The following is a 20,697-nucleotide window of genomic DNA, read 5'->3' on the forward strand; positions in this document are numbered from 1 at the left end:
AAAACATGTTGGGGAATTGATCATCTATTATTCCCATGTCTGTTTTCGTTTCCATCTTTGAGAGTTTGGAGAGTTGGTCGTAGTCAAAAGGATGGCTATTGTTTCCTGCACCTCCCAAGTTGCTTCCAGCACCTCCTTTATGGCTTCTGGAATAGTTAATCCGGAATGTAAAATTACATTATGGAATACACCCCTTTTTGGGTTTCTGGAATGACCAATCCGGAAGGTGAAAAAACATTCCAGAAAGGATGCATGAAGCAACCTGGAGGTGCAGGAAGTAACAGCCCAAAAGGATTTACAGACGTATGGGCCAGCTAGCTACATTCAACTCCCATCCTATATGTACTATACAAAGTCTTGTGGACTCTGCATGCATCTTTCCGAATGTGAAACCATTTATTATTTGAGTTTAAATGTAACACTCAGTCCACAGTAATGCATGCATCATGCATGTTGATACCATTCATCCTTCTCCCCCAACTTTTCTTCTTCTACATCTGATCTGGCCTGACCTAGTTGTTTTCTTAAACAAATTAATTAAAAGGTTTTACCATGTATGCTTCTCAGCTAATTAAGTGTCCATATATAACAATTCATTTCTGAACCAATAGGCACATGTACATTGTATTATATTGGTTTTGTTTCATTGAAAATTATTTTTCTCCACGCAGCTTAGTTTTTAACCTGTCAGCAGTAGAGCAATGTGAGCCTTTATCTCTATCATTGAATTTCCCTTTCATTTAATTAATTACTGTAGTAATTAGTGTGTCTGAAAGGACCGTTGGTTTTGGTGGTGGTGTTCATGCGCGCACATGCATGTCCCTACTCCCTACCCCTTTCTTTCACATCTTTTGTACTTTCAATGTCTCCCTCTTCCTCACATTGAAACTTTGCATACCATAGAAACTTTTCACAAATCTAAGCCCTTTTCATATATATATATATATATATATATGAAACGGAACTTTGTGTGTGTGTTTATATGATTGTGCTGAAGTGTCTAATGAGTCACTCGATCACCAAAAGTATATTTCTCAGCCATTATCATATATGATAGTATGATATACCCTACTTTGACCTAAACTTTAGTGCATCTTACTTAATTTTATAGTAGTGATTCTTTTAGGGTTTAGGGTTCTTTTAATTGGTTGGACCATACATGTACAATCTTCATCCAAGTGGAGTGGAGGAGGATATAGTGGAACAATGCATGGTGTAACTTTTCAAGCTCTTTTTAAAGATTTACCCTAATATTGCACATGAAGCATGCCGCCGGCAAATGGGAAAACTAAGCCTAAAGTGAGCCCTACACTCCAATAGCATAAATCATTAGTTTGAACTCTGCATTTTACTTCTTTGACTATATATGTAAAGCTGTAATGGAATCCTTGGGAGACTGTTTCATTGTGTCTACAATATTTTTTGAATTTTTAGAGGGGGAAATAAATTAAGGACAAAGTAACAGATCAATCGGTTCCTAGTTTTGCTCAAAATTACACTTACATCCTCTAAGTTTAACAAAATTTTATTCAATTAATACGTTTCCTTTTTTTTATCTCACACAAATTTGAACTTTCTCTTAATTTATATATCAACTTAGTTTATAATACAAATGTCTTTCTCGTTAACACATACTTCTCCTAATTTCTTGTACAGATATATAAATAGAGAGAGGTCAAAGTAATATAAATAAAGAGAGATGTAAAGTGTGACTTCATTAAACCTAAGTTAATTGGAATACTAAAGCGTACTTTAGATAATGAGGTTATAAAGAAAAATAATTATTATAGTAATTTCAGAATGATATACTTATATATATTACTAGGAGGTATATATCATTAAAAAAAATAATTTTCTACAACGCATATTTTAAGATGGTTTAAAAAAAGAGAGTTATATAATAATTTTATAAATAAAATTATGCATGTTTAAATTTTTTTGGAAATTTTGGCTTAAATTAAATTAGACAAAATGCTTAATATTAAATTAATTAATCCAGCACTTTTATAAAAATAAAAATAAACCAACAGGTACGCACACGAAACAACGAAAAGAGGAATCAGCAGCAGCCAGCAATAGTGCCAAATTCTTCCCAAACCCCTCTCCCCTCAACCAAACCACTATATATATAAATAACACATTTATACTCTCTTTCCTCCTTCTTCCTTCCTTTCCCACCTATTTTTTATCAACCAAATACACGCTGAATTAAAATGATAAGCCAGTTCTTTTTATCTCAAATATATATATATATATATATATATATATATATATATATATATATATATATATATATGTGTGTGTGTGTGTGTGTGTGTGTGTGATCATGCAATGATACATGATTACTGATATGTACTACACTACTATTATATTTCGAGCACGTATTATTTCAGTGGATATATAGATGAAGTAAGAATCAATAAACATTAATTCGAGGAGAGAGGTGTGATCTAAATAGCAGGATTTTGTTGTGCCAATTAATCTATGAAGGAGGAAAAGTAATACAATTTTAAATATTTTTTCCTTGAGCAAGTTTCAAATTATAATTTTTTATTAATAACTGAAGTCTTTCATTAATACTTAATTTTTAAATAGCTTAATTATATTTGTAAAAAAAAAGTAATGCTTAATAGAAATACTAATAAACATAGTCATCAGAATATACATATTTCCCACATTTTTCTCTCTTTTAATTTCCTTTTAAAGTGTTGAATAGCTTTTAATTAGTGTCGACAAATCTTTTTCCTTGACAAAATATATTAGCAAAGATACAATGCTAACATTACATTGGTTTGAGTAGAACAAGATTTTATGTTTTAGTGTTATAAATGAGAAAAAAATATAAAAAAATATCAAAGGTGATTAAAGCACCAGAGAAGGAGGGAGTTGTTCAGACCACTTGTAATATGCATTCTTTTCTTTTATGACAGCTGACATACACAATCATTTTTTTAAAATAAAACCTGAGAAGAAAAAAAAACTGTATTATTAAGGATGATGTGGTTGAAGAGTACCTAAATATGCTTTCACAGAGGGGGGAACTGGGACAGGCTTGCTTTTAGAAGTATGCATGCAGAGAGAAAACAACATACTATGGAATATTATACATTAATTTGAGCAAAGATGTGTAATTTTTTTTATTAATTAATTTTAATATATTCAGAGTAGAGTCGAGATGTTGCTATTGCTCTATTTTATATTTTTAAGTGAGTGTGTCTGAGGTCTACGGAAATGTGATCAAAGAAGGACCACTTCACTTCACAGATATGATACAATTCTTTTGACAAAGCTGCGTATATATGTTAGGTTAATTAGGTTCACCACTTTTTTTTATGTTACATTTCCTTGATACGCGCTGGTTTGAGGCATTGGTTTAAAGAATATAATAATGATAAATGATACTGTTCCAATTTGAAAACAACGTGCCAAAGGAATCAAAATTACTTACATCATCCACAATATGTGTCACTTTCGGTTTTTTTTATATCCAGAATATGCCATTTTAGACTTTCCAGTTTACTCAATACACTTGAATGCGTCTTTCTTTTATACTACAACACTGGCAATTCGTATTACCAATGGAAGTTTGCAATTCCAAAATACTTTTTTTTTGGGTGAATTTTGGACATTTCTACTTTGAAAGTCAGAGATTAATCTTATAAGATATTTTGATTTAGTCAAAGAACTGACATATTCTCATGTTTTTTCATTTATATAAATTTAAAGACTTAGTTGATAATTTTTTCTTTTAAAAAACTAATATAGTAAAATATACAAAAAAATAAAAATTTAAGTGATAAAATTCATAAAATGATGATAATTATTAGATGATAAAATATGTAATTAGACTAAAACTATAATTAACTAAACAACACATTATGTTTTGATTCTCAAATCCTAAAACTCTATATTAACATGTTAGCTCACCACCAGACCGAGCTCAAGTTCGGTCATGTTAGCTACAAAATACTTATTTAGTACTACTCTAGAAATTAAAATAAAAAACAAAAACTATAATTTTTTAAAAATTTGCAATACACTTATAATATAATTTCAAATCTCTTTCCCATTTAATTATTCTTATTTTTAATCCTCTTATGTGTCAACACACAAATAAAATTTAGATGTATTTTTTCAGGTAAAAGAAGTATATTACATTACATAATATATAAAATATACTATGAAGTCATATTTATAAGAGAAAACGTTAAATTATTCATAAGACACGCGTATCACCTAAAATGGAGAGAATTATTATCCTATTTTACTTTAAAAATCATTTAAATTATTACATCACATTTCCTTTTCATTTTGAAAATTACATATTCATTCCCCAACAACAAAGTTGAAACTTTTTTTACATCATAATTTTCAAAATTAGGTGGTGTTTAAAATTAGTTATAACTACTATAAAATTTGTAAAATAAAGAAAAAAGTGTCTCATTTATAACTAGTATTTTAAGAGTAATTAGTTTACACATTGATATTGTAAAAAAAAATATTATCATCTAATAATAAATAAGTTATGTATGATTATTTTTCCATTAAAAAAATTAGGCACGTATGATAAAAAAATTTATTTTTATAATAATTATATTAAAAATCATATTTATGATGATTTTTTATTAAATGATAATATATTTTTTTATTCTAACAATGCAACAAATTAAAATCATATTTTACTATGTGCATTATACATGATAAATATATTTTAAATAATTATAATTAATAAATAAATATTTATAAAATTTTATTGTAACTAAATTCATAATAAATATAGATATTTTAAAATATATTGTAATTAAAATTCATGATAAATAAATAATTTGTCTATAACTATATTTGAGTGTTAAGAATTTCTTATTGTGTGAGCATATATATATATAATGTATCTATTGCGGAGAGAAATGAGAGCGCTGAGGATATTTAATTAAGAAAGTGAAATTCATTCTTCAAGTAATATAATAATAGTTGGTTGACAAATATTAAAAGGTTGATTTATATTTAAATAGCCTCTCTTTAAAAAGGGAAATGCAATTTTTAAATTTAAACAATATAAATAAAATAACCATAAAGAATATGATTTATTCTTAAAAATACAAATGCATTGTGATTTTAACATTTAAAAGACTAATAATACAATAGTTATAAATAATAAAAGATTAAAGATGGACTAATAATGAGAATGATTTAATTAGTACTCTTTATTTTTTAAAGGAGATATATATTTTTGATCGAAAACAATTATGTTAGAATCTTTGTGGATGAAAATACTTTCCATTATGTATTTAACAATTGTATATACAATATTTAAATTCGATATTATATATTAAATTAAAAAAATATCTTTGTTAAAAAAAAGAAAAAAAAATTCCATAGCAAGACATACCAAGAACTCGATCTTTTGTCACTACTTAAAATTAGAATTAAAAGAAAAAAAGTAGTTAACAAGATTGCTGGATGAGAGATATATGATGAATACTTTGTAGTGGATTTTTGGAAAGTGGACATGTATGACAATTGTATTTTTATTTTTTATATATATAACATCATTATTAATTATTAAAAAAAAAAAAACAGAATGAATAGAGAGAGATGGTGTAGAATTGAATGGGTGGAAAGTGAAAGAGTAAGACACCACAAAGTGTAACTTGAGTGATTAGATCTGATGAGTGCAGAAAGAAGGGAGGATTGTTGGTGATCGATCATCGATCATCGATCATCGATCATCGATGGCGTCTGCTAGCCTTGGAAGTGGTGGGGTGGGCAGTTCCAGGTCTGTTAATGGTGGCTTCAGGGGTTCTTCCAGTTCCGTCGATTGGCTTGGCAGAGAGATGCTTGAGATGTCTTTGAGAGACCACGAGGACGTTAGAGTCAGTCATTCACTTCAAATTTATCTTCATTTCTTCTTTTTCCCTTTTACAAAATATTGCCCTAACTTTTCTTTCTTCTTAAATTCCACCTTTTTTTCCTACCCTTTCAGGATAGTGAGCCTGACATCATTGATGGTTTGGGTGCTGAGACTGGTCACGTGATAAGAACCAGCGTTGGTGGCCGAAATGGTCAATCTAAGCAGGTATCATACAACTCTTCTGGTTACTTTAACTATTGACTACTAATAACTCCTCTGACATAATTTCTTTTGTTTGAGTTTTCAGAATGTTAGTTATATTTCTGAGCATGTTGTGGGAACAGGCTCTTTTGGTGTTGTTTTTCAAGTGAGTTTTCTTTTGTAAACCCCATCTTGTTTATCGTATTTCAGACATGCTGATGATACCTTCTTCATTTTATTAATGCTTTTATCAGGCCAAATGTAGAGAAACGGGAGAAATTGTGGCCATCAAGAAAGTTCTCCAGGACAAGCGCTACAAGAATAGAGAGTTACAAATTATGCAAATGCTGGATCATCCAAATATTGTTGCCCTTAGGCATTGTTTCTATTCAACGACTGACAAAGAAGAAGTTTACTTGAATCTTGTACTTGAATATGTTCCTGAAACTGTGAATCGCATCGCCAGGAGCTATAGCAGGATTAACCAGCGAATGCCTTTAATATATGTAAAGCTTTATACCTACCAGGTATGTAATTTCTTGCTTCTCAGTTGGATCTCGAAATTCATATTCATATAATAATAGCAAGAGGCAATCCCCACAGTATTTAAATTTATGAATAACCTACCCGTATCAAGGTGTTGATAATAATATATTAATTAGCCCATGAAATGCCAACTCATCTCTTGTAATCCCTGCTTAATTGTTTTTGTTTAATTTTCGTATTAACTTCCTCAGCTTTAGCTTTATCTGATGTGACGAATTTGAGTTCCAGTTTCTCACATATGGAATTCTATCTCAAAAGAATTGTCAAAACAGTAAAAAAAATAATCATAATGGATATTGCGTTTGTATATGAGCAGTAGACTTGTAGAAGGAAAGGAAAGTAAAGTATTGTGTGATTTACACATTTTAAATCCCTATTAATTTCTAGTCCATTGATTATTTATTTCTTCTTTTTTCTGATTTTGGCTGCAGATTTGCAGGGCCCTTGCTTATATACATAACTGCATTGGTATATGTCATCGTGACATCAAACCTCAGAACCTACTTGTAAGATATTTCTGAGTTATTGATTTGTTTGTTATGTGGAACTTATTTTGTAGTCAATGTCTCACAATGCACTTGCACTCATTTATTATGATATTATTTTTATTTACATGATAATTACGATGTTGAAAATTTGTAACACTCTCATATCCAATATAAATATACACTTAAAGGACAGTAGGAAACCTTACTGAAATGCAATTAATATTTTGTGATCAACAACAACCCAGCCTTTTCTCTTTAGGTAGGGTTGGCTACATGCACCCAATAGTGTCATAATGTTCGTAAATCTTATCTGTAGACAAACCATTGACCTCTAAATCCTTTTTAATGGTTTCACCTATCTAATCTACTCTCCCAACTAGGTCTTCTACATGCATGTTTGCTCATGCCTCTTGCAATTAGTATGTTATGCTCTCAAACAAATGATGAATGGAAGATGGTTATCCACACTGCTTATTATGTTCGATTATCATTTTATTTTTTGTTGAAATATGTCTGACTGCTTGCTCCCACATCCTCCCATCTCTCTGCATGTGCAAATATGGGTGGCTTCCTCTTTGAAAGTCTTGTCAATTGCAGTTTGCTTGAATCAGCAGACGATGTCTTAAACTGAATGAAGTTTGCATTGAAATGGATAGTTTATGAATGCTGGTTTTACTGTATACTATAATTTTAATTGTTCATGTCAAAGACAAACTCTTTTAAAATAATCCTAAGTTGCTGGATGGAGGCCCAAAAATGGCTTTATATTAATAATAACATGACCTAATCACTTGGTCAAAGAAATTCAGGTAGCATGTCATGGACAACTTCTACTTTTTGTTTTTAAAATTTTAACATCTCACTCTCTTGGAATATATTCTTATCCAATGTGAAAGATATGTGAAGGTTTATAGCCTTTACAACAATGGCTTAACCTAACTGAAAGATGATACAATTTGTAGCAAATATACCTGTGATGCCATTTGTTACTATTTGGTTGGCTCAAATGCATGTTACTCATGTCAGGTGAACCCACACACTCATCAGCTGAAACTATGTGATTTTGGGAGTGCAAAAGTGTTGGTAAGATATTGATCTAAGTGCTCTGTTGGTTAATGGAAGCTACTGTTTTTTGTCCTCAAGTTTCATCCATGTGCTTCTAATTCATCAGGTGAAAGGAGAACCTAATGTTTCTTACATCTGTTCAAGATACTACCGTGCTCCGGAACTTATATTTGGGGCCACTGAATATACAACTGCCATAGATATATGGTCAACTGGTTGTGTAATGGCTGAATTACTTCTTGGACAGGTATTTGGTGCAAGAAAAAAATGTGACAAATTTTTCTCATTTCATCATTTCTTTGTTTTCTGTCTTCTTTTTCATTTTCCTGAAGTTGAAGTTGATTTGCAGCCCTTGTTTCCTGGAGAGAGTGGAGTTGATCAGCTAGTTGAAATCATCAAGGTAAGGATTTACCATCCATGTTTTTCAATTAATCTGGATTTACTATCTTAGATGATGAAATATTCTTTTTAGACATCATATGTACAGTAAATTCGGTTGGGTCTACCAGAAATGGTATATGTTCTGGGGATTTCTACATTTCCTCTGCATCCTGGCTCAAGGAAAGGGATATATATATTTTGTTTATAGCGATGATTTCCAGTCTTAAATGTAGAAATGTTTTACAATGCTTGATTAACTTGTCTTGGTTTGAGAGGGATAGAGCGAAGAGAAAGCAAATTTTCCTTTACTTGTACGTTTTGTAATTTAGGTTTACCAAGTTCTGTCATTGTTCTGATATAAAGTTTTGTAGACTATTTTCCCAATGGAGTCATGAACAATTACAATCTAATGATTTTTATTTCAGGTTTTGGGAACTCCAACCAGGGAGGAGATAAAGTGCATGAACCCAAATTATACTGAATTTAAGTTTCCACAGATAAAACCTCATCCATGGCACAAGGTTCATTGTCTCTTATGCTTACTTACATTCTGTAACTTACTGTGAATGTTTGTAGTAATTCAGGGTTTAGGTTAAATTTGCATATGCTAATTCATTGCCTAGATGAGCTACAGTTTAATCATTGTTGAACCTGTACTGATACTATGCATTTCTTATAAATGATACTTGCATCAATGTTGTCCATCTAATTGCATCTGCATGTTTTTCCTCTAGCGATTCTAAGTATTTGGCAGAGCTGAGTAATTGAGGCTGCTTGAATATGATTTCTGGGATATGGTGATTTCTGTATTATCATCCAGTATTTTAATGTAGATTGTTCCTTATAAGTGAGACATTTCACTGGGAAAAAAAGGTAACCGAGATGTTTCATATAAATGAGAAGCAGAATCCTTTCGACAATTGTTTTCCTTCCTACCCCAGCACCATTTTTTCAAAATAATAATAATATGAATAATCCCTTATACTGTTGTGCATTTTGGAAGGAAAAAAAAATTAATATCCTACATTAGTATTGATGATTAGTCTTCTTTGTGCAAGGATTTCAATATGATATTATTTTAATGTGACAAATTTTTCTGTATTGTTTTCTCTTAGAAGCAATAGAAACTTTTACTTATTTTTCTACACCTTTATCCCCACTACATTTTCTCTTTATTTGATCCATGTATGTGTGCCACTTCCTAGTTGTAGTTTAATTGTACATATTGCAGGATGATATACATTGTTGTTTTAAGTTACTGTTGCATTAGAAAAGTTGAATATAGATCAAGGAGTCACAACTTATTTCTTTGATTTTTGATTTGTTTGCCACACTGGATATGGTATGGGACTGGAGTAGTGCAGTAATACTAGATTAATCATTGATGTAGGTAGACAATTGTTGATACTTCCTAGTTCCATGTCCAGAGATACCAGGAGGGTAGAACAGTACTTTGTCAGAAGTTAAAATTATAGGCTGCATTTTTCAAACTTGGTTTCAGTTTCCTAATGGTTGGTGAGGGACCGGGGACGTTTTTAAACATTCTAAAACCAGGGATAGGCATTAATGTCTGGGTTGAGTTGATGTTATACATTAGTCCCTCTCGAGTGTGTGTGTGTGTGTGTGTGTGAAGCTATTCAATTTGAGCATATGCAAAGTATTGGTAAAACTTGTATGAATGTCTAACCTACATTATTTCAAAGGATTCTTGGTTGACTGTGAGATTTACTGTGATATGATCCTAATTTGATAGGTTTTTCAGAAACGTTTACCCCCAGAAGCAGTGGACCTTGTCTGTAGGTTCTTTCAGTACTCTCCCAATTTGAGATGCACTGCAGTAAGTTGAATGTCTCCATTTTTTTAAAAATTATTTACTTTTCTCACCTGGGATAATATAAAATTATTTGACCCATGATATTATGACACTGCAGTTGGAAGCTTGCATTCATCCATTTTTTGATGAATTGAGGGACCCAAACACCCGCCTTCCTAATGGTCGACCACTTCCTCCACTGTTTAATTTTAAACCTCAGGGTGAGTTTAAGTAGTTTCTCATAGATCAGCACAATCTATTAGTGAAGTTTATTTGGAATAGCTTTATTTAAAGCCAGCCAACAATGGATTTGTTTCACTACACACGTGATTTGTTGTTGGTGTGAGTTTTAGCCCTATGATGTGGGGTCAGGGTTATAAAGCAAATTCTGTAACCAAAAAACAACAATGGTAGTGGCTATTTTAGCATATACAGGAGTGAATGACACCAGATTTACTCACTTGTCTTAAATCTAAATGATAATTTGCATTTATCTCTTTAATTTCGTGTTTGTTGTTCATTCATGCAGAACTTTCTGGTGTACCCCCTGATGTCATCAATCGGCTTATTCCAGAGCATGCGCGTAAACAGAACTTATTTATGGCTTTGCACACCTAGCAATTCCCGTACCCTCCTAAGTTGTCGTCACTTACTAGCAGGTTGTAAATTATCCGGTTTATCCGAGAAAAACTCCACAGAAAGAGTTACTAGGATTATATTATTATTATATAATATGAAAAGTTTCTTTTTTCTTTTTTGAATTTATTTATCGTCAAAGGAGTTTGTTTTCTATTTTTGTTCAGGAGACAACGTTTTCATGTATATTTATGTCAGACATGTGCCTCTGGTTATTCTAGGCCCTCTCTGTTATAACTTATAAAGACATGATAGTGTTAGGTTATAGTATAATAGTATAGTATAGTTTATACGCTGTATTGTTTGGTTTGATGTGTTATGTATGTTGGAATAATTTTATCCATTATAGTATTTGTTGTCCGATCATATTAAACTCTGATAGGATAAAGTAAACAGTCCCTAACCAACCAAATTTGATGTAGACTAAACTCCAAACTCTAACTTGGAGAGGAATTGAAGACAAAGCACAGACGTTAGTCTTCCATTAGGCCTCATTCAACTTTCTACCTTTTCACCTCACTGAAGTTATTTCATTTTTCTTGACCCTCCCTGTTAACAAGGGGAGGCACAGATACTGCTTACTTCTAGTCACATTGTAGAAGCCTCCAATCTTGACGTGTCCTTTACCTTCAATCCAGAAGTCAGACGATTATCAAATAACTATTATTTTGATTTCAGTAATTGATTAAAAGAGGTAACAATTACTAAAATCAAATATCAATTTTGATTCAAATCTTTTAATCAAAATTACAAGCTTCACAACAAACGCTGATTGGATTTGATCAGATTTGACATTGCTGGAGAATAAAATTGCTCTCATTAATTCTATTAAGTGTATATAATTTATGCAAAGATTTAAATTTTTTTTTTGAAATCCTTTAAAAAAAAATTGAAATCAGATTCATGCACAGATTTAACGTAAAACAAAATCATTTAATGAATAATTATATTGCTCACTTTAGTGCTATGAATTATATAATTTATAATTTATGCATAAATTTAAAATATAATTTAAGATCAGATTAAATCAAAATTTGACGTTAATGAAGAGTTAAATTGCTAATGTTAATGTTATTTATTATACAATATTGATAATTATAATTAAGTTAATACTATATTTTTAAAAAATAAAATTCATGCATAAATTTAAAGAAAAAAAATATTAATGTTAATATTATTAAATTTGAAACAAAAACATAAACGTACCCTTTCATTCTTGTTGTCTTGGCTTACCTTATTGATCGGGCAGAGGCGGCTAAACACCTGCAACTCTGCAAGCTGGAGCCGGATAACTCTTTCTCTGTCATTGTGAGGAAGCTCATCAATTTTCAATTATCATAATTAAGGAAATGGAGGTTTGGATGGACAACCTTCATGCAGGACGAGGAAAGCCGTTTCTGATATGAAGACCAATTGCTACCTGTCTTGTCGTTTTTATTGTGGCTTTCTAATTATATTAGTAGGGAGATTAATTAACCACTAGGATATTAAAGGTGTTTTTAGCATCATTTGAGCATTCCATAATACTACCAATCATTTTTTTTTAGAGGATCAGCGAGTCAATTATGTCTGCTAGGTTGGTCTTTGACAGCTTGTGGTAATTGGGTGGCTACTACTGGTAGATAATATATAACTATTGCTATAAGATTTGTGCCTTGCAGAACTACAGTTCAAATGGTTTTAGTTAATGTAAGGTGCAATGCTGGCTGACATTTGTACGGGTGTAGAAGAAGTTTGAAAATAAAACTACTATTATATGTGATAATTTAATTTTTTTTCTCTATAGCAGTGCTACATCAGTTAATTCATTATTACTTGGATTCGCGGCATGTCAAGTAAGGTTTTTCGTTTTGCAAATTAAATCACATGCTCCACCACTTGTGCGAACTCCGTCAATTCCTTTGAGTTTCATTCTTGCGAACGTACTCTCCAGGGATACTTAACGCGTTAGTTACAGCGTTGTATGGGTCGATACGCACAGCGCCCCCAGTATCCATCGTTTACGGCTAGGCTAGGACTACTGGGGTATCTAATACCATCTCCCCTAACTTTGGTTTATCATAGTCAGTGTCGGCCTTGGTCCTCCTAATAGGCTATAGAAGCTATTACAAAAATCTTATGAATAAAGATTAATTATTGTCTTTGGGATTGCATATGTAGGCAACGAGAAATTAATCAAATGGGGTATTAAGCCATATATATGTTTGTCGAAAAAGTAAATGATAAAGGAACAAAACTTAGTCATGAGCAAACAAGTAATTTTTTTTATATTTTTAAAAGTTATTTTTTTATTTTTTTAGTATTATCACTCAAAATTTATTTTGATAACGCCAAATGATAAGATCGCTGTCAAATTTTAAGGATAAGAATAAAGATAAATATATCTAAAGCTATTTTGAATTATTTAAATTTATAATTATTAAAAGATTACCATTTGATAAAAATAGAGTCAAGCGAAGTCAATAAAAAATATTGGTTTGTTACGGGTCCCAAAACTTGGAATGATCAGAGAGGTGATTTAAGAAAGATAAGTTTAGCAAGGTAGACCTTGAAGATAAAGAGCAAAAATCGGAAGTAAAAGAGCTCCATTGAAGATAAAATTAGTCGAAACCTTTATCAACTAGCAAAATTGATAAAGTGGCCGTTAATTAATGGCCTAACTTGAAGCACCATTTTGGTTAGTTATTTCTTATTATTTTGAATTCATTTATCTTTAGTCACATATTTTTCAAAATTTTGTTACAATTCACTTTGAAATCAAATGGCTTATAGAGTAACTTGAAAATTCTTTACCAGATTTTATTATCAATACACAGATTGTTTGATCATATATTTAAATTTTAAAATCATGTTGGAGAAAAATTAACTGAAACATATTTAATTAGTATCCAAAAGTGTTGGGATGCGGCGATAAAGAACGTCTGTGCTTGAGAGATGTGAGAAAAGAAGATCCTAAGAATTACACAGTAAAATAAATATAAAAAGAAAAGAGTTAAAAATGGAAAGGAGGAGATGGTTCTAGAATATAAACAGGTGGCAGCACTGAGAACATAACATAAGCCTCATCCTCTTGAAAAACCCTTGTTCTTCTCTCGAGGATTAGGATTAGGGCTTCCATTACCAACACCAACACCATCACCATCACCATCTATGGCTTGCTCAAGCGCCCAAATACACGGCCTCGGAACCCCTTCCTTTTCCCGAACCCTATTTTTAGGTCAGAGGCTAAATACCAAGGCCGCCTTTATCAAGGTCAAGTCCGCACCCACTCCCAGGAGGCTCCGCCCTCTCAGAGTCGTTAATGAGAAAGTCGTCGGTATCGATTTGGGAACCACCAACTCCGCCGTGGCCGCCATGGAAGGCGGTAAGCCCACCATCATCACCAACGCCGAGGGCCAGAGAACCACTCCCTCCGTCGTGGCCTACACCAAGAACGGCGACAGGCTCGTGGGCCAAATCGCCAAGCGTCAGGCCGTCGTCAACCCCGAGAACACTTTCTTCTCCGTCAAGAGGTTCATCGGCCGCAAGATGTCTGAGGTCGACGAAGAGTCCAAGCAGGTCTCTTACAGAGTCATCCGAGACGACAACGGCAACGTCAAACTCGACTGCCCCGCCATTGGCAAACAGTTCGCTGCTGAGGAAATTTCTGCCCAGGTCTGTCTATTTTTGCTTTACTTTACTCGTTCTTATGTTGCTATCTAATGTTATTATTATTGATACCAAGACTTTTGTACTGTTTTATTATATATTATAGGTTCTTAGGAAGCTTGTGGATGATGCTTCCAAGTTTTTGAACGATAAGGTTACCAAGGCTGTTGTTACTGTGCCTGCTTACTTCAATGACTCCCAAAGGACTGCCACCAAGGATGCCGGTCGGATTGCTGGTCTTGAGGTTCTTCGTATTATCAATGAACCAACCGCTGCATCCTTGGCCTATGGCTTTGAAAAGAAAAACAATGAAACAATCCTTGTTTTTGACCTTGGAGGCGGCACCTTTGATGTCTCTGTGCTCGAGGTTGGTGATGGAGTGTTTGAGGTCCTCTCTACTTCTGGTGACACCCACTTGGGTGGTGATGACTTTGATAAGGTACCTTTCCCCTTCTTTCTTCTCTTGTCTTGTCTTGTCTTTAGTAGTGTGAGTAATGAATGATTTTCTTTTTTACTTGCTAACTGCTTGTTTCCTATTATAGAGAATTGTTGATTGGCTGGCTTCCAACTTCAAGAGAGATGAAGGCATAGACCTTTTGAAAGACAAACAAGCTCTTCAGCGTCTCACTGAGACAGCCGAGAAAGCAAAGATGGAGCTCTCAACATTGACTCAAACTAACATCAGGTATTATTTACTTTTCTCCTCAATCCTATCCTGTTGCTTTTTCATTGTGCTCTTGTTACCAAACCACTGTTGACATTAATGCCATATGTTTTCAGTTTGCCATTCATAACTGCCACGGCTGATGGACCCAAACATATTGAGACCACCATCACAAGGGCTAAATTTGAGGAATTGTGTTCAGATCTTCTTGACAGGTACTGAATTTGATGAATGGATGGCAAACATGATTTCACTAAAGCTGAACAAACTACTCAGCTACAGTAATACTTGTGTTTCAGGCTCAGGACACCCGTTGAAAACTCATTGAGGGATGCAAAACTCTCGTTTAAGGATCTTGACGAAGTCATCCTTGTTGGTGGATCAACACGTATCCCAGCTGTTCAGGAGCTTGTAAAGAAGTTGACTGGCAAGGACCCAAATGTCACTGTCAATCCAGATGAAGTGGTTGCCCTTGGAGCTGCTGTTCAGGTGGGATTTGGCTTTTATCATTAATTGGAAGGGGACAGAGAATGTTTGTTTAAGCTTTTCAGTGTTTGCTCAAATGTTTTGTTTTGTGGATAGCATATTATTTTTTTGTTAATTAATGCTTCTTATTGTAATTTATGTTTTTAGGCTGGTGTCTTGGCTGGAGATGTCAGCGACATTGTGCTGTTGGATGTCACTCCATTATCTTTGGGTCTGGAAACTCTAGGTGGTGTGATGACAAAAATTATCCCCAGAAACACTACCCTTCCCACCTCAAAGTCTGAGGTTTTCTCAACTGCTGCTGATGGACAGACCAGTGTAGAGATCAACGTCCTTCAGGGTGAGAGAGAATTTGTTAGGGACAATAAATCACTTGGTAGCTTCCGCCTGGACGGTATCCCTCCTGCACCTCGTGGTGTTCCCCAGATTGAGGTGAAATTTGACATTGATGCCAATGGCATTCTCTCCGTCGCTGCTATTGACAAAGGCACAGGGAAGAAGCAAGATATTACCATTACTGGTGCTAGCACCTTGCCTTCAGATGAGGTATCCACTATCTCTGACAATCAATTACTTTAATAGCCTTTTTATGTTGTTTGTGTGTGTTTTTTTTTTTAATTGCCAGTTGCTTGCTTCTTTTATGAAGAAAAAAAAAAAGTGCCAATGTGAAGGGTCATTTGAGTTAGGAGTCTTTTTATGATGCTTAGGACTAACTCTGGAATGACATACAGGTGGAGAGAATGGTAAACGAAGCTGAGAAATTTTCAAAGGAAGACAAAGAAAAGAGGGATGCCATTGACACAAAGAACCAGGCAGATTCTGTGGTGTACCAGACAGAAAAGCAATTGAAAGAGCTTGGAGATAAGGTTCCTGGCCCTGTAAAAGAGAAGGTTGAAGCAAAACTAGGGGAGCTTAAAGATGCAATTTCTGGGGGTTCAACCCAAGCTATTAAGGATGCCATGGCTGCACTGAACCAGGAAGTCATGCAGCTTGGTCAGTCCCTTTACAACCAGCCGGGAGCTGCAGGTGCAGGAGGGCCAACACCACCTGGTGCCGACTCTGGCCCCTCAGAATCCTCAGGTAAGGGACCCGACGGAGATGTCATCGATGCAGATTTCACCGACTCTAAATGAGCAGCAGCCAGCTAATTACACCCATAGAGAGTATATGTTAGTATTTTTTTCCCCGTTATATGTTTTCTTCTGTTCCAAATTCTTAATGATTTTTGTCAATGGAGAGTAGGTGTGTGTTTCCTTCAAAAATTAGACACGGATTTCATAGGTGCTCATTGATGCTCGCTTTGTACCCTGGAATTTTGTCTCAGTAACACTGGTATTATTATGGGTGCAATTCATTTTATATAGGCTGAAAGCGTTCCACTAAGCTTATGAAACGTGATGACAGATTATCAGGGAAAACGATTCTTCCAACCTTTACTTTAACGTTGCAAACCACTCTTCGGAGGTGATTGCTTAAGGAATTAACAAGTAAAAAAATCATTTAAAATTATGGTGGGATATTTTACTTTTGTTAAAGGTATTGGTTAGTATTTGTTTTATGTTTTTATATATTTTACGGCAGATTGTGTTGGCTGGATTGCTGAATCGAGAAACAAACTAGTAATTTACGTAAAATACATTATCTAACACTTGTGGGCTGGCCTGTATAAAATATGATACAAGTTAGCAATAGGTGAATTTGTGAAAATAAGAGATTACACGGTATTCATTCCCAGATAGATTTTCTTCTAGGACTCCTGGACACACTATGAATTCTATCATGGGCATAGGATGGCGGAGAGTCATCATAGTAGGCGTAACCTCCTCCTCTGTCTCCTCTGTGGGTGAGTTGTCTGGTGATGTTTGAGTAATGATAGTTAAAAGAGGGAACCCTTCCTGCACCAAGCCGTTGAGGATCCTGGGGGGGTCTAGAAAAATGAAAATTAGGGTGATGATATTGCTGTTGTTGGCCTTGATGCTGATGATCCAAAAACACACCAAGGTCGGTGAGGGTAGGAGAGCTTTGGACTCTATGCAATGAATTTGAATTGGAAAAGCGAGGGGATGCATCGGGGGAGTTTGATTTTGGGGAAGAGCAGGCAGAGCCCTTCCTGGGGCTTGCTCGGATGATCCCATTTATGGCGTCGATGTAGCGCTGCTCCAACAGATACGGTTCGCACGCAACCAAACCTGTTTGCTTGGAAGGGGGAAAGAGGAATGCACGGAGTAAGGCTCCAGTATGGTGCCGATCGTGCTCCTCGATCATGTGCTTCACATCTTCCTCTGTTCTCACCGACACCAATGCGTCCAGATCTTCTGGTATCAGCTGGTATTTTAGAACCATATCTCCGACTCCCTCCACCATGCTACTCACCTTCTTCATTAGCTCTGACAAATCAAACATTCAACATCACATAACATATTAACGTAACATTTCTCTCGAATACACATACATACATACACATACCGGGAAATGTGATCTCACGAGGGACAGAAACCACACGAGTCTCGCCTCCAACATACCTTAGGAGTCCATCGGAGGGTCTTGGAAGGACCTTCCCGCCGTAGCTGCATAGGAACTTCACTTTGTTTCTGGGCGACTCGTCCCCCATTATTATTTCATTGCATTCAGAGCAGAGCAGAGGATATAGAAAGAAATATTAGATCAGAGGACCAATTTTCTATTTCCTATTTCTGCCAAAGAATCTGTCTCTCCTTTCATTCTCAAACACACACCAACCATTATTCCCGCTCCCTTCCCTTCCCTCTCACCTTATTCATCGCCAATTTTGATTCCTCTCTAACATTTAAATGACAAATTATAAACGGACATCATCTTCTGACCAAGCAAAATTAAATCTCTAAATTTTGTTATGAATATTTGAAGAATTTTTATTCAAAAGCCACCTTAATAATTTTATACAGTTTCAAAAGAAACCGTACGTAATTGGAGCCACTGTAATTATATCCCTTTCTCTCTATTTTGTTATTTTTTTTTATTTGTAGTAATCTACGTACTAAGGAATTTATAATATTCATGCATCAAATTCAATCAATTGGATTAGATCTCTTTAATTCCTACCTGTGTGATACATTTAACACGGATTTATACTTTTTGAGCTCAAATATGTTTAAAATTTCTAATAAGTTTTTAAATTTGCTTTGGGATCTAATAAAAAAAATTCATTGGATTCGTGATATATTAGAAATTTTTCTATCACCAGTTAGGTAATGGTGCGTTAGTCAGCGGCTAAAAAATTATCCCTATTTATTTTGATTTATATATCTCAATTTCTAACAGTTAAAAATCCTCATAATCAATTAAAGAAAAAGAAAGAAAAAAAATACAGATTTGTGCTCCCTCACTCAGACCGGGGGAATCCTCCTTATTGTTCTACCAACGTACAGTGAATCAGACCACTTCACATCCATATCCATCAAAACACCAACAAACCAAAACTTTGTTTTTAGCAAATAAACACTAATCAAAAAAAAAAAAAAACCTTTGAAATAAATTAACAATAGAAATCTGAAGCCGAAATTCGAATACAAAGCAAAGCAATGAAAATATTTAGACTTCATTATGTCTTTAGCAATTTGTTGGTTTGTCTATTTAGGTCTCATAAAAATTTACATTTTTTTCTAGTTAAAAAATTCAAGAAAGCAAAAGTCATTACTCATTAGTGATTTCACCACTATCCAACCAGAGATGTACATCTCTACCAGTAATGATTGTTATGGTGATTCCATGTATATATGAGTCGTGAGACACCTTGAATACGACAGATCTTGCTATCAAACCGAATGTTTTGATTGATAATTTCCAATAAAAAGTAGGCATAAATTAATACAGTTTTGGTGGATGGATGAATGAATATTGAAAAGTAGTAAAGTGGTACATGGTAAAATATTTGAGGATCCTCCGAAAGCAGAGCTAGAGTCGAAGGAGGCGCTTACAGGCTTTGAGGATCTTATTGGCGCCTCCTCTCTGCTTCTTCTTAGAGGCAATAGAAGGTGATGTTGTTATTGGCGTGTCCTCCTGGTCGTGGATCCTGCGGTATCTTTCTGAAACCGATGAAGATCTTGTCATTGAGAAAGCCCTCTGAAACTGAGATGAAGAAGACACTGAAGCACTCCTTCCCAGTATGACTCCAAATCTCTCTCCCTCATGATCCATGGATCTCCGGCTGCTGCTGTCATCATCGCCGCTAATCCTCGAATACCCATTCATTGGGAAGGTAGGTAGCAGCTATAATTAATTCATATTTGACTATAGATAATAGAGCTGGATTTCAATTCATTCATTTTGAGAAGCCAGAAGCCAGAGGAATTTTTTATTTTCTACCTACGGGTTTTTACTGAAAGTCATTCATCAGAAACTCACATGTCATGTGTTAGAGACATTCAATTCATGTCGCTTCCCCACACCACTCCACCCTCAATATTCGTTGCCTTGCAGATTCATTAACTGCTCATTGCTATAAAATACTACTATCTCTTCCTTTTTAATCCTTGGATTTCTTTTTTAAAAAATTGTTTCTATTTATTTATAGCTTACAAAGTTCACCATCTCATTAATTATTATTTTGTTAATTATACCTTTACTCGTCTTATAATTTTTGATTAATTTATTCATATATTTATTGTAAAGTAAAAATAAGGAATTCCACCATAATTTTATTAAAATCATTGTATTTTTTTATCTTTACACATAATGACCAAATAAAAAGAAGAAACGGAGGAAGTAGTTGATAGACATGGATATTTTTATACAAGCACTGTTAGCCTTGTTTATGGACTGCTACATTTGCTTGGTCGGTACAAGGTCGTTTTCTATTTTAATAAAAATGAAGAATTTTGAGGGACCATTTGCAGCTTTCATACGGAACTACATCTGGATATGAGATGGGACGGATCAA

At 34.1% G+C, this 20,697-nt stretch overlaps 3 protein-coding genes across 4 annotated transcripts; 2 read left to right on the plus strand and 1 right to left on the minus strand.

The window, feature by feature from the left end:
- Nucleotides 1–5,568: 5,568 nt before the first annotated feature.
- On the plus strand, nt 5,569–11,332 carry LOC114390940 (shaggy-related protein kinase kappa-like). 2 transcript variants are annotated; one of them, XM_028351877.1, is made up of 12 exons: nt 5,569–5,873; nt 5,984–6,076; nt 6,159–6,218; nt 6,307–6,579; nt 7,030–7,104; nt 8,113–8,169; nt 8,258–8,398; nt 8,501–8,551; nt 8,958–9,053; nt 10,295–10,369; nt 10,464–10,566; nt 10,875–11,332. In XM_028351877.1, the coding sequence occupies exons 1-12, from the start codon at nt 5,733–5,735 to the stop codon at nt 10,961–10,963; spliced, it is 1,254 nt and encodes a 417-aa protein (XP_028207678.1). In that variant the 5' UTR covers nt 5,569–5,732; the 3' UTR covers nt 10,964–11,332. The 2 variants fall into 2 exon arrangements, with proteins under 2 accessions (XP_028207678.1, XP_028207677.1); XM_028351876.1 differs by having other exon boundaries at nt 5,570–5,873; nt 10,286–10,369; nt 10,875–11,324.
- A 2,687-nt stretch (nt 11,333–14,019) lies between these two features.
- On the plus strand, nt 14,020–17,162 carry LOC114390782 (stromal 70 kDa heat shock-related protein, chloroplastic). The gene is made up of 7 exons (XM_028351663.1): nt 14,020–14,635; nt 14,736–15,068; nt 15,172–15,314; nt 15,410–15,508; nt 15,593–15,782; nt 15,927–16,325; nt 16,511–17,162. Exons 1-7 carry the CDS (start codon nt 14,132–14,134, stop codon nt 16,910–16,912), a joined length of 2,070 nt encoding a protein of 689 aa, XP_028207464.1. The 5' UTR covers nt 14,020–14,131; the 3' UTR covers nt 16,913–17,162.
- A 240-nt stretch (nt 17,163–17,402) lies between these two features.
- Nucleotides 17,403–20,330, minus strand: LOC114390783. The gene is made up of 2 exons (XM_028351664.1): nt 18,246–20,330; nt 17,403–18,166 (listed from the first exon to the last, which is right to left on the minus strand). Exons 1-2 carry the CDS (start codon nt 18,388–18,390, stop codon nt 17,505–17,507), a joined length of 807 nt encoding a protein of 268 aa, XP_028207465.1. The 5' UTR covers nt 18,391–20,330; the 3' UTR covers nt 17,403–17,504.
- Nucleotides 20,331–20,697: the final 367 nt, after the last annotated feature.

This window comes from Glycine soja, chromosome 16 (genome assembly GCF_004193775.1).
Source record: "Glycine soja cultivar W05 chromosome 16, ASM419377v2, whole genome shotgun sequence".
Taxonomy (NCBI): Eukaryota; Viridiplantae; Streptophyta; class Magnoliopsida; order Fabales; family Fabaceae; genus Glycine; species Glycine soja.